This window comes from Myxocyprinus asiaticus, chromosome 49 (assembly GCF_019703515.2).
Source record: "Myxocyprinus asiaticus isolate MX2 ecotype Aquarium Trade chromosome 49, UBuf_Myxa_2, whole genome shotgun sequence".
NCBI classification, from domain to species: domain Eukaryota; kingdom Metazoa; phylum Chordata; class Actinopteri; order Cypriniformes; family Catostomidae; genus Myxocyprinus; species Myxocyprinus asiaticus.
Window position 1 is genome coordinate 2,148,166 of NC_059392.1, and position 12,379 is coordinate 2,160,544.

General features: G+C 38.2%; 1 protein-coding gene across 1 annotated transcript; it reads left to right on the forward strand.

Moving 5' to 3' along the window:
• The first annotated feature begins 1,600 nt into the window (after positions 1-1,600).
• On the forward strand, positions 1,601-11,246 carry LOC127438511 (tumor necrosis factor alpha-induced protein 8-like protein 1). The gene is made up of 2 exons (XM_051694152.1): positions 1,601-1,832; positions 8,907-11,246. Exon 2 carries the CDS (start codon positions 8,912-8,914, stop codon positions 9,470-9,472), a length of 561 nt encoding a protein of 186 aa, XP_051550112.1. The 5' UTR covers positions 1,601-1,832; positions 8,907-8,911; the 3' UTR covers positions 9,473-11,246.
• The last annotated feature ends 1,133 nt before the right edge of the window (positions 11,247-12,379 follow it).

The window sequence follows — 12,379 nt, forward strand, 5'->3', positions numbered from 1 at the left end:
GGGTGGGGGTGGGTGTGTGTGTGTGTGTGTTATGCATTGTGGCTGATTTGCTTTTTGTTTTTGTTGTTGTTGTTGACAAATTTTAAAAAAAATTGTTCTGCTTTATAGTCTGACCAGTTCAGTTGTGTCTGTGTGTGTGTGGTAGTGTCACCCCTTCATGTCTCTGTGTGTTTTTTCTGCATTGTGGCTGTTTTTTAGATTTTATATCATAAATAATAATTTTTAAAAAATCTGTGATTTTTAGTGTTTCCCATTCATTTCCTATGCCGGTCACTTTTGACCGGGAACAGTACAAGTGTAACTATTTGTTTTTTTCTACCACTTAGACTGATCGAATCAACTCCAATTTCTTTGTGTGTGTTCAGATATCAAATAGATGAAAAGTCTCCAAGTCTCGTACCCGTCAGATAAAGGAAACCAGTTTTATTGAAGAAACGAAATTGATTCCGGTCAAAAATGACCGGACAGTGCATGTGGGTTAAATGACAAAAAAAAAAAAAAAAAAATGACTGTCTGCACCTTTAAGTTGTTTCTGCAATAGGTCTATAAGACATTTCCATTCGGATGTCAATAAGACATTCATCAGATGACTTTCAGATGTTTATGAGATATAATGTTTGCAAATCTGATGTTTTTAAGATGTTTAGCAGATGCTAATTCGATTGTGATGCTTTCCAGATGAAAAGAAGAGATGTGTGCTATCTGGGAGCCATTCTGAAAGAAATGTTATAATTTCATCTTTTGTAAAAAAGATTCATCAATATGTGATTTGGTTTATAGTCCACATTCTATTGTATTATATTGGTTAATCATGCACTTTGATTTCATCCACACGGTGGCGCTATCGTGGTGTTTTACATCGCATCATGACGCTACTTTTCCCTTCACTTACATTGTGAAACTAAATAGTATGCACATGGGTAATCTATAATAAATGCATTTACCATTTACCAAAACGAATGCTCTCTGTGAAAACAAATAACAGTAATACGATACTAGATTGTTTCTATTTACACTATAAATGGCATATTTTAAATTGTTTCCATATGTGGATGCAGGTGTGTTTTCAGTCACTGGAGGATGTTTACGATTAGTGTTTATTTACAGAAACCGGATGTTTCTGAATGGACCGGGGAAAACAGGTCAAAAACATCCGGGCAGGACCTTGACTGGACATTAAATCTCTCTTGTACCATTTTATTTAGCTGAGTATTCGTACAATACACAAATAATACATAAATACAGCACTCAGGTAACATTTAACATTCAAATGCCAACGTATTTATGTCTTATTCAGATCAACAGCCCAATAAAACGTCTTTAAGGTCGACAGAAATGACAAAAATGTTAAGTTACGAGAGTTTCCCTTCATTGTTCAGAACAGAATTTCCTCTGGGAAATTTCCAGCTTTGGATTTTCACAGGGATAATGACGGGAAACCATGTAGGGGGCTGAACATACGGGCCTCTCTGCTTTCTGATTGGTCCGCTGGGAACCCAGTCTCTAGCGTGATTGGTCAATTAGAACGTCAATCATCGAGCGCTCCTGACCCTCAAGTTTGAAACTTTTCGTAAAGGTGGAGTCAGGTTACAAACTCGTAACCAAACGCGAAAAGAGGGAGAAGAAAACGCTTGAATTATTTACACCAGAGCCTGAGAGACAAATTATACGTTGTGGACACATTTAACTGGCCTTATAAGAGAGATTTAATTCTTATCCATGCAGTTATAGGCTGGTTTTTGGCTGTCAGTGTGTTTATAACGTCTAAATGGACGTTTGAAGAACCAAAGTTACACTTTAGACGGGCAGTATCCGGTTCAAATAGGGGAGAGGTGAGTGAGTAATCCAACTACCATTTATTCTGCATGTTTTGCATTCAGGAACACTTCAAAAGTATTTATTGTTCTTCCTTTTATGTCTATCAGAGGATATGAAGTTTGTTTTCAAGTCTGCAAATAGCTATAGTTACTGTATTGGTTGAAATTGTATTATTGATTGATTATGCATGCATACTATATTGCATGTATATTAAGTGCTGTCTCTATAATTTCCTGTTACTTATGCTTCTTTTGCATGTACATCAGGGAATAAATATGGACATTCTGTAAATGAGTATAACCTACATTGAAATGTGCTTCCATTGCATGGGTGGACCAAACACAAAGAGTACGATGTAAATCAGTGTAAACAAATATTTAAGATAAAAGCCATTCATTCTATGGAAACTCTCTATATGTAACAGGCCGGTAACTCATTGACAGATACAGGGGGATATGACCTTTTATACTGGACTGCAAAGTTCAGTTACATGGCAGTCATAGTGCTTTTTTTGTCTTCAGACTTCTTGAAGACGTAGTCTGGCCTTCATAATGGCTATCAACTGGCATTAATTCTATGCAGTTAAACATTTTGATCAAACTTATAATAATCCTCAAGGTATGTACCCTCTAAATAAACTTTGTTGAAATAGGTACTTTAGAGTTGTGACTTATATAGTTGGATTCAATTTTGTGTATAAAGACCATCAAGATTCATTGATGCATTGATGACGACTCCAGTTTCTTGTGTCTTGAGACAGTGGTTGAAGAAAAACCCTTGTCCATGTCTTCCATTGTTTGAAAACACATAGTCCCACCTGGCAGATATATTGGTTTATCACTAAACTTTACATACTTTCATGTATATTCTTCAATGGGGCATATGAGTGTGCTGTAGATAGTCGAAAGTCCTCACTCTAATTCTGTGGGAGAGGCTGATTTTCATAATGAACGTCCCTGTCTTTGATCACCTTTGTACAAAAACACATTTAGTCGACTTAAACCCCTATATTTCCAAATTGGTTCATGCATTATTAAACCTCAGGACTATTTTGTGGAACCACTGAATAATTCATGGCACCGCTGTGGCCAGAGAGAGAGAGAGAGAGTGAACTTTTGGTATCATTGTATTACAACCCCAATTCCAAAAAAGTTGGGACAGTATGAAAAATGCTAAAAAAAACAAAAAGGAGTGATTTGTAAATTATATTCACCCTTTGCTATATAGAAAGCACTACAACTACATATTATATGATGTTTTAACCTGTGAATTTCATTGTTTTTTTTAATGTACAGTCATTTCAAATCAGATGATTGCAACACACTACAAAACAGTTGGGACTGTCGAGTGTTTACCACTGTGAAACATCACCATTTCTTCTAATAACACTTATTAAGCGTTTGGGCACTGAAGACACAAGTTTGTTAAGTTTAAAAAGTGGACGTTTCCGCCATTCATCCATTATGCAGGTGCACAATTGTACAGGGTCTTCGTTGCCAGATGGCGTGCTTCATAATGCGCCACACATTCTCAATTGGAGATGGTTAGGACTGCAGGCAGGCCAATATAGCACACACACTCTCTGCTTATTCGGCCAGTATGTGGTTTTGAAGTTGTTCTGCTGAAAATGCAGGGACTTTCCTGGGTGCTGGATGGCAGTATATGTTGCTCCAGAATTTGTACATATCTGTTTGCATTAATGGTGCCCTCACAGATGTGCAAGTTACCCATGCCATGGGTGCTGACACACCCCTGGCCCATACAGACACTGGCTTTTGAACCTGACGCTGATAACAGCTTGGAAGGTCCTTTTCCTCTTTGGACCGGATAATGTGACGGCTGTGTTTTTCAAAAACTATTTGAAATGTGGACTCATGAGACCAAAAAACACAGTTCCACTGTTCTACTTTCCATCTAAGATGAGACTGAGCCCAGAGAAGTCGGCAGCGCTTCTGGACAGTGTTGATGTATGGCTTCTCCTTTACATAGTAAAGTCTTGACTTGCATCTGTGTATGCAGCGGCGAGTGGTGTTGACTAACAAAGGTTTACTAAAGTTATCCCAAGCCCCTGTTCATGATACCCATTACAGATGAATTACGTTTTTTAAGACAGTGACGTCTGAGGTCTTGCCCCGCACTGAGATTTGACCAGACTCCTTGAATATTTTAACTATATTGTGCACTGTATTGGGTGAAATGCCCAAAATCTTTCCAATTTGTCTTTGGGGAACATTGTTCTCAAAGTGCTGGATTATTTGCTGAAGCATCTATTGGTAAATTGACAAGTCTCGAATGATCCTTGCTCTTGAAGGTCTAGGCTGTTTTTGGAGGCTCCTTATATACTATGACACGATTGCCTCACCTGTTTAACATCTCCTGTTTCACATCACCTTGTTATTTTAACTCGTCAAATTGTTATTAGTCTTAAATTGCCCCTGCCTCAACTTTTTTGGAGCATGTTGCAATCATCTGATTTGAAATTACTGTACATAAAAAAATAAATAAATAAATAAAACTCACAAGGTAAAAGATCTTATGTGTAGTTGTAGTGCTTTCAATATAACAAAGGGTGAATATAATTTACAAATCACTACTTTTTGTTTTTATTAGCATTTTTCATACTGTCCCAACTTTTTTGGAATTGGGTTTGTATATTGTCATGCACCCTACAGCAGGCAATGACAGAGCTGCTCTATTCCAAAACCTAGTGAGCTCCCTACATAGTAAGCATTTTAAGGTACTATATGTGTGCTCCCTGTAAGAACGCTGTTTCTGACGATACTTTCTTTTGGCCAAATTTTTCATCAAACATATCCTTCGTCGACAAGGCAATCCCATTTACATGTACACTGAGATGATCTCAAAAGTATCGATAAATAAAGTTAAATCTAATATAAAAAAAAATTTAAAAAAACTTTTTTACCCAATATTTGCATTTTAAGTATTACGTTTAGCTCGGCAACATGCTAACAGCAAAGTCTATTGAAATCAGTTGTGAGGGCACTTTGCGCAAAGAGCGTTGTTTGTATAACGCGCTTTGATGCCTAAAGCCTTCCAAATTGGTTACTTATTAGGTTCCATTTCATTTAGCATTCTGCCTTAAAGGTGCTGTAAGCTATTTTTTTAATGAAAAGGTATGCAAAAAATTTTACTACTCCCTTAAAGACATTAATGAAATAAGTGCCCTGAGATATCTAACCGGTCTCTGTAACAGCTCTGGACTCTGTAAACAGCAAGCAAAAATGTGTCCGCGGACAATGACGCTTTCTGCCACTCAATCATTTTGCACGTTTTCATAGTATTGTAGTTGCAGCGAATTATTGAGGCATAATGCATTTTTAAACCAAGTTGTTCAAAACAGTTGTCAGTTGAGGGCGCTATTTTACTACTGTTGTTTTTAACAACCGTTTCTGCTCTCAAATAAGCTTGTGGCTAATCCAATGGCTCTGTCTCATGGAAGAAGAATGGCTGAAATCGCTTTCAGCACCTTTAAGCCCGAAACATACTCTACGCAAGTAGGTGAATGTAGACGCTTCTAGCTAAGCAAGCTCGATTTCATGCGTATTTGTGTTCCAAAATGTGTCAGATCACAATTCATAATGCAAAGCAAGTACGCATTGCATTCTCAACGTTTCCACAAGGGGTGCTATTGCGAGAGAAGTGTGAACCGTCCCCTTCAACTGTGAATTTTCTCTTTCGAGTCAACTACTGTCATGGCGGCGCAGTTTGAAGAGAATATTGCTGGGCAAGTAAGTTCAAGTCAATATATTTTTAGCAATAAATAATGCAAGAATGCCACAGTAATGCAAAAACGCACGTTAAGCATGTTCAACCGGATGCACTTAGGCAATGCGGTGGCCAAGCGCTCACATTTGCGTTCATGTACTTGCGTAGAGAATGTTTCAACCTTTAGAAGGCAGCTGCCCATGTAAGTAGTGGATAGCAAGACAGCTCGCTTGTTTTTGAAACAGAGCCAGCATGTCAACTCCATGCAGCACTGTGACACGAAGAGCATGTCATATAGAGCTACTCTGGTTATGTAACCACACCAAATGAGAGAGAGTTGTTGAACAAAACCAGATGAGAGAGAACTGCTGCTGTTGCACACTGTGATTCCACCTTGCCTGAGTACATCCCTGAAAACAGATGCATTGAACTCACCAAATACACTAGCTGCACCCTTGAGTTTGGACACTGGCCCTTTTGTTGGTCTTACCAGCTGCAGGAAACCTCTGAAGCTCGTTTCTTGTTTCCTTGAGGCATAGGTCTAATTATTGGGGAGGGCGAAAGGGAGAGTGGTTGGGCGTCAAGGGGGTCTATTATACCTGGAGAGAGCTATCTGTTAGCATTCCTCATTTATCTCAATTGCAGTTGCTTGACTAGCCCATTTATGGACGGAAATGTCTTTTTTTAGCCTTGAGTCATAAGACACATGACTGAATATTCTATATTTGAATCAGGGGGTCAACGTTTGACTGGTTAGCTTAAAGTTGAAGTGGGTAATTTCTGCACTACTAGCACCACCAAACAGAATTGCAATAATAAAAATTGTCTTCAAACAGCTTTCCTGAATAATCCTCCCATCTGCTATTGGTGAGTCAAACAGATAATCCCGCCCCAAATTCACGCTATTGGTTCTCAAACAAACAAATTTCGTCATATGCACAGTACGCGCAAATCGTCCGTGTGCAGCCCAGTTTTTCTAGACATGCGAACAGTTCACTTCTTTGAGTGTCATTGGCACACGCACCTGGCGTTGGCTGTTCTAAAGAGTACCATAGAGCAGTTAGTGTGCATGAATTGCACATGTCCGTATGGGGTCACGGTCAATATAGTATACTTTGAAAGCCTAGAGTGATTGACCGTGCACTAGATGCAGCTGTACATCGAAAAACTAATTATAACCTAGCCTTTAAGCAGTTAGCCCCTGCTGGAAGATGCCATAAATTCACCATTTTGTGCAAAAAGCATCTTTCCCCATAGACTCAGCTCCAATGCCATTTATTCTGATTACATTTTTGAACACAAAACACAAATTTAAAAAAGTAATTGTTGTGCATTTTTGCTACTTTTTTTCCTTTTTTTCAGATCTCCAAAACATTGGGCCCTGGTAAAACATCCACTACCTAATGACATTTTTGTTGTTTACATTTTGCTAGTGAAAAAGTTTAGTTTTTAATGGTTGTCAGTGGAGAAAGGTTGTTTTTGCCGCAATATGTTGTTGTAGTCGCATATACCAGAAGAGACTTACTATTGAAGCAAACTAGCCAAACCCTGACCTGGTTGGTGTGGCCTACAGGTGAAATCACTCACTCCTCTTCACACCTGAGATAATCAGTTCAGACAGACAGGCTCTGGTACAGTCTGAAACCTTATGTCCTTAGTCATAGCCCAATGATCTCTGGTGTTCTCCACAATCTTTTGCTTTCTGAGTCCTCAAGCATGGAGAATGTAACCCTATACCTCCAAGAAGGTGAGTGTTGGCTCCTGCTTGATGGTGAGAAACATAAAACCTCAGTTTCTTGTTACAGTTTCTTTGTCCAATTGTGAATCAGATGCTATGAGGGTTGCTGGGATTGTTGTGTACCTCTGCGGTTGTTGTTCATTTCACACTGGTTCACACTGGTTGTTATAAAGAGTACAACAACAGCACAGTCTTCCATTGTAACATTAACTTTAATGTTTTGTTTCTTTTCACCCTTGTAAACCTCACCACTAATGATAACGTTTGAGAGCTGGTCACTGCCCAGTGTTTCTTGGAAAGCATTCAAACATTGTATTCAGCTGCAGCTGGTAGTGCAAACCTAGAGAACTTAGAAGTTAGAAATGAGACTTCATTTGTATCAATATATCCTCTATTTTTCTGAGCATTTAAAGTGCTGGTAAATGTTTTTAGATTCATATCAACCCACAAAAATAGCCAGGGAATCCATTTCCTCTGAGACAAAGTTTCGAGTGGCCAATATATAAGATGTTTGTCATCTGTTTTGTGGGAGTATTTGGACAGCACTGAATTGTTTGTTGCGCAATGCATCTAGAATTGTTATGCATGTGAAAATTGTCTGCCGGGGGAGCATGATGGTTGAATCTTGATCACACTTTGTCTCTTTCTCAAATGATTTCCCTTTGATGCTGGCAGATATTAATAAAAGGTGAGGCAAATGATGTGTAATCCATTCAAAACAACCAAGGATCTGGCCTAGTTAGAAGTCTTGTTAACTGCGGATACTGTCATGAGAAAATTTTCCCTGGGAAAAGCCACATCAAACATGCTGTTTCAAAGGAATGCAAATGGCAAGTTTAAAAGACAATGTTCTGGAGAAGCCACTGGTCTCAGAAACACTTCCTAATGATTTCACTGGTTTAGTTTTGCAACAGTTCACCATAATGACCAGTCAGACGTGCAGTATTGAAGCAATTCTGTTCAGTGGAACATGTCCCGAGGGAGCGGTCATTTTAAGAAAGGGAAATTGTCCTGTCAGGCCTGTGAGAGACTTAGGAAGCCCATTGTTTTAAGTGTCTAAAAGTGTGGCATTTGCCGTGTGAGAGAGGAAATGCTTGGATGCCATGTTTAAATGTTGGTCTATTGTTTACTTATATACAAAACCTGTAAATTGGCCATTGATTCTGTAAATGCTGGGAGGCAACTTGCAGAGGGAGTACCTTGTAAAAAAAAAATAATACAATAAAATGTATAGGAAAAAAGCTGATCATTTAATATCTCCCGAGGTTGACGATCAATATTTTCGGAAGGTCTTGAAGGTTTCAGACTGTATTTTTGGACCGTATTAGTGGAACATGCCATTTCTAGATGTTATTGGATGTCAAGATATTACTGTCTTCATGTTTTAATGATAATCTTGTTTCATTTATGTTTTGGCTTCAGATGGGAGTCAAATGTGTTTTCTATATACAGGACACATCCAGACGAAGCCTTCAAGATAAACATCTGTTGTCCTAATTTGGATGCATGACTCTTGTTTGGAAAATGCGAAACCGCTGCTCCGTTTTAAGCTCACTCTTTTGTCTTTCCAGTCTGAAAAGCTTTTTTTTTCAATGACTGTTTTTTGTTTGTATCTCATTTGTAGACATCATGGACTCTTTCAGCACGAAGAGCCTGGCCCTGCAGGCCCAGAAGAAGCTCATGAGCAAGATGGCAACCAAGACGGTGGCTAACCTCTTCATCGACGACACCAGCAGCGAGGTACTAGACGAGCTGTATCGAGTGACCAAAGAGTACACGCGCAACCGCAAGGAAGCCCAAAAGATTATTAAGAACCTCATTAAGATGGTGGTCAAGTTGGGCGTCCTCTACCGAAACGGCCAGTTCAACAACGAGGAGTTGGCACTAGTCGAACGATTTCGAAAGAAAGTGCACACTCTCGCGATGACGGCCGTTAGCTTCTACCAGATCGATTTCACTTTTGACCGTCGCGTCATGAGCAATCTACTCAACGATTGTCGTGAACTGCTACACCAGGTCGTCAATCGCCACCTAACAGCAAAATCTCACAGTCGTATCAACCACGTTTTCAATCACTTTTCCGACTGTGACTTCCTCGCGGCGCTCTATGGACCTTCGGAAGTTTACCGTGCACACTTGCAGAAGATCTGTGAAGGAGTCAACAAGATGCTGGATGATGACAATCTTTGACCACTAACTTTTGTCTCATTTTTTAAGGAAGTGATATGTTTATTTGAACATTTCTCTTTGTGTTTTTGTGCCCTCTGTTAAAAGAGCAAAGGGCTACTCTTGAAATACTTTTGGTACCTTGCTTCTCGACAAGATAGGACGTTTAATGAATTTAGAAGATCTCGAATGTATGTTTGTCCTTCTAATGGAACATCTTTCTCTTCAACCTTCTTTAGCTCCTATATTTTTCGAGTCAGCTGGTGGTTAGGAGGCTGTTTACAGCGTGAACTTAAACGACCCAATGCAAGTCTTGCTTGCGCTTGTCAGAGGGTAATTTGAGAATGCAGATTGTCTTCAAGTTCAGCCATCAGAGGAAGGCTTTCAGCTGACCATTTGCAAACCTCTTTGATGCCGAGACATTTAACTAGGAAATATATTTCAAGCACTGCGAAAACAAAATGCACTGGGGGACGTCTATGAAACTTTCATCTCTAATTTTAGGAAATGAGTCTGGCTGCATCGCTTTTATCACTTCCTGTCAGTACACACATTTCAATCTGAAACCCGAAGGCTTCTTGTTATGTCTGTTGTGATTCATCTTCAGACAAGAAGTTGACAATGTTCTTATTGTGAAGGATCGCCCATTTGTGATTTTCTAAACTTGGTCATATAGCAGTTTACGCTCACCATATTTTCATCTGTCCACTCCATACTGCCTCACTGGCGGAGGTCTTTACCACGATGCAGTTCCTTACAGAGGAACGAAGATAATGCACATTACAACGTTTCACTGTACTACCTTTCAGCATTCGTTTATTAGCTGTTTTAATGAAGGATTTAAATATGAATGCATACATTGCTGAGCCATTATTTCGGTTTATACATCACCTCTGATATCTGAATGTTCAAAAATACAAATACCCCTTGAACTTGTATGCACTTGCAATTGAAGTATATGGGTCATATTGTGCAGTATACTTGCCCCATATACTTCCATTGTAAGTGCAAACAGTTAAAAAAATTTTGGTATGTTTTTAGAAGTAAAGGTCAAATTTTTTCGGTGGTAACAGACTATTCCTTTAATGCCAATTCTAGTGACTTTTTACACAAATTTAGACCTCTGATCTAGAATTGCATATAACTGTGTATTTCAGTCTTAGTCAATCTGGCCTACTTAAAAGTATTTTTCTGGTGTAGACGAAGCCTCTATAAGGTGATTATATGACAGTTTATGGCCCCTTGGCCTTTAAAGGAAGAATTTTTTTTTTTTTTCTGTATGTATGCACTTATTATTGTCTTGCTTTCTTTTTTTACGTCAATAGCTGAGGGTTGTTGGAATTTGTCTTGATTTCTTGTGAATAGTTGTTTTAGGCAGGCTCAAGCTTATAAATAAAGGATTGAAATACCAAATGTTGAAGGACATAAGTAAATTTACGAGTAACCTTTCAAACGTTGACAGCAGCGAAAGCCATACCTCCTGATTATCTAAAACCTCTCAGGGTTTAGTCTTGCATGCCTTTTACACTTGGTGTTTTGAGCCAATTTGAACCGATTTAGGACTATTGAATGCATTTTCTTCCTTTACCTGTGTATTAAAGGACTGTTTTTCAAACTACATGTCTTTGCGGTGGAATTTGGAGGGTCATTTTTGTTAATCATGAGCAAATTCTGTCAATGTATGTTGTTGTACTTTTTTCTTTTTTCTAGAAATGATGTATATAAATACAGTATGTGTATGTATATAAATGAATGTGTCATTCTTAAGGAACACGGTTTCTGTTTTTCTTTAACTAGGTGAACCGGTATAGAAGTGTTAGTAATGTTAGTCTGTCTGTCGTGGATTACTGTATGCTAATCTCTCAGGAACGCCAGGAGATTGTTTGCAACACAAAATTGTTTCTTTTCCTAAACCAAATCTTTTTCTTTCCCCGACATGGATTGTAGAAAGATCATGTTTGAAAGTCATTAAAACTATCTAGATTTTGAGGTCCAGGTCATATTTCACCCCAAAATCAAAAGAAAAATTTATATTTTGCTTAAAGAAAATTTAGAATAAGGACTATTTTTAGGGCAGTTTTATTTACATTTTTTTGCATTGTAATTAGAAATGCGAAAAAGACCCCAAAGTAATTGCAGAATACTTCATTGCAGTATTTTCTTTTTTAATTTTAGGATGATTTTAAAATATTTCAGGTTATCTTGAACCTGGAATATTTCTTTAATTATCTTAATTTCACAATGCAAAAAAAAATTACGTTTAAAAAAAAAAAATAGGCTTAGTTTTTTTTAAGTATATAAATAATGATGCTATCTTGACATGTTTTTGTGAGATTCACCTATATACTTTTCATTTTTCTGTAGGGAAAGAATCAGTGTTTATCATATGGTATCTGTATAGAAAGGTAATCATAATTCTCCCTGCGGTGGTCTTGAGCTTGAAACCATTCACAGGGATTTTCACAGGCCCGACAAGTGCGAGACAATATAAAATGCATGATGACACACTGGTTTCATTTGCTATTCTGCTCACGTCTGGTTTCCTTTGCCGTTCTGACACTCAGCTTCCATTCTCTATGCTGATGCTCGATCCCCTCCGGCTGATACCTGAGACGTGACAGTTACCTGGGACTTAAGTTTTTAAAGCCGGCACATTTTTTTTGTTTTCTTTGCTTTTCTCTTCTCTAGAGTGTCCTCTGGGGATCTAAAACCTGCAGTGTTTTTTTCAGTTAAAAGTAAATGCAAAAAGTAAATCAATTCCTACAATACAAGATCATATATATACAGGTATATATATATATATAAATTGCTATTCTGTATGTCTCTGAAGGTTAAATTACAGACCCTGTTGGATGAGTTTTATAACCTTATTTATGCTGATTGCATTTATTGGAAGTGGATTTCCTGAGTTATTAATAACTAGCGATGACA

What these genes read in the sequence shown, in the direction of transcription:
- LOC127438511 (XM_051694152.1), top strand. Translation starts at nt 8,912, where the DNA reads ATGGACTCTTTCAGCACGAAGAGCCTGGCCCTGCAGGCCCAGAAGAAG.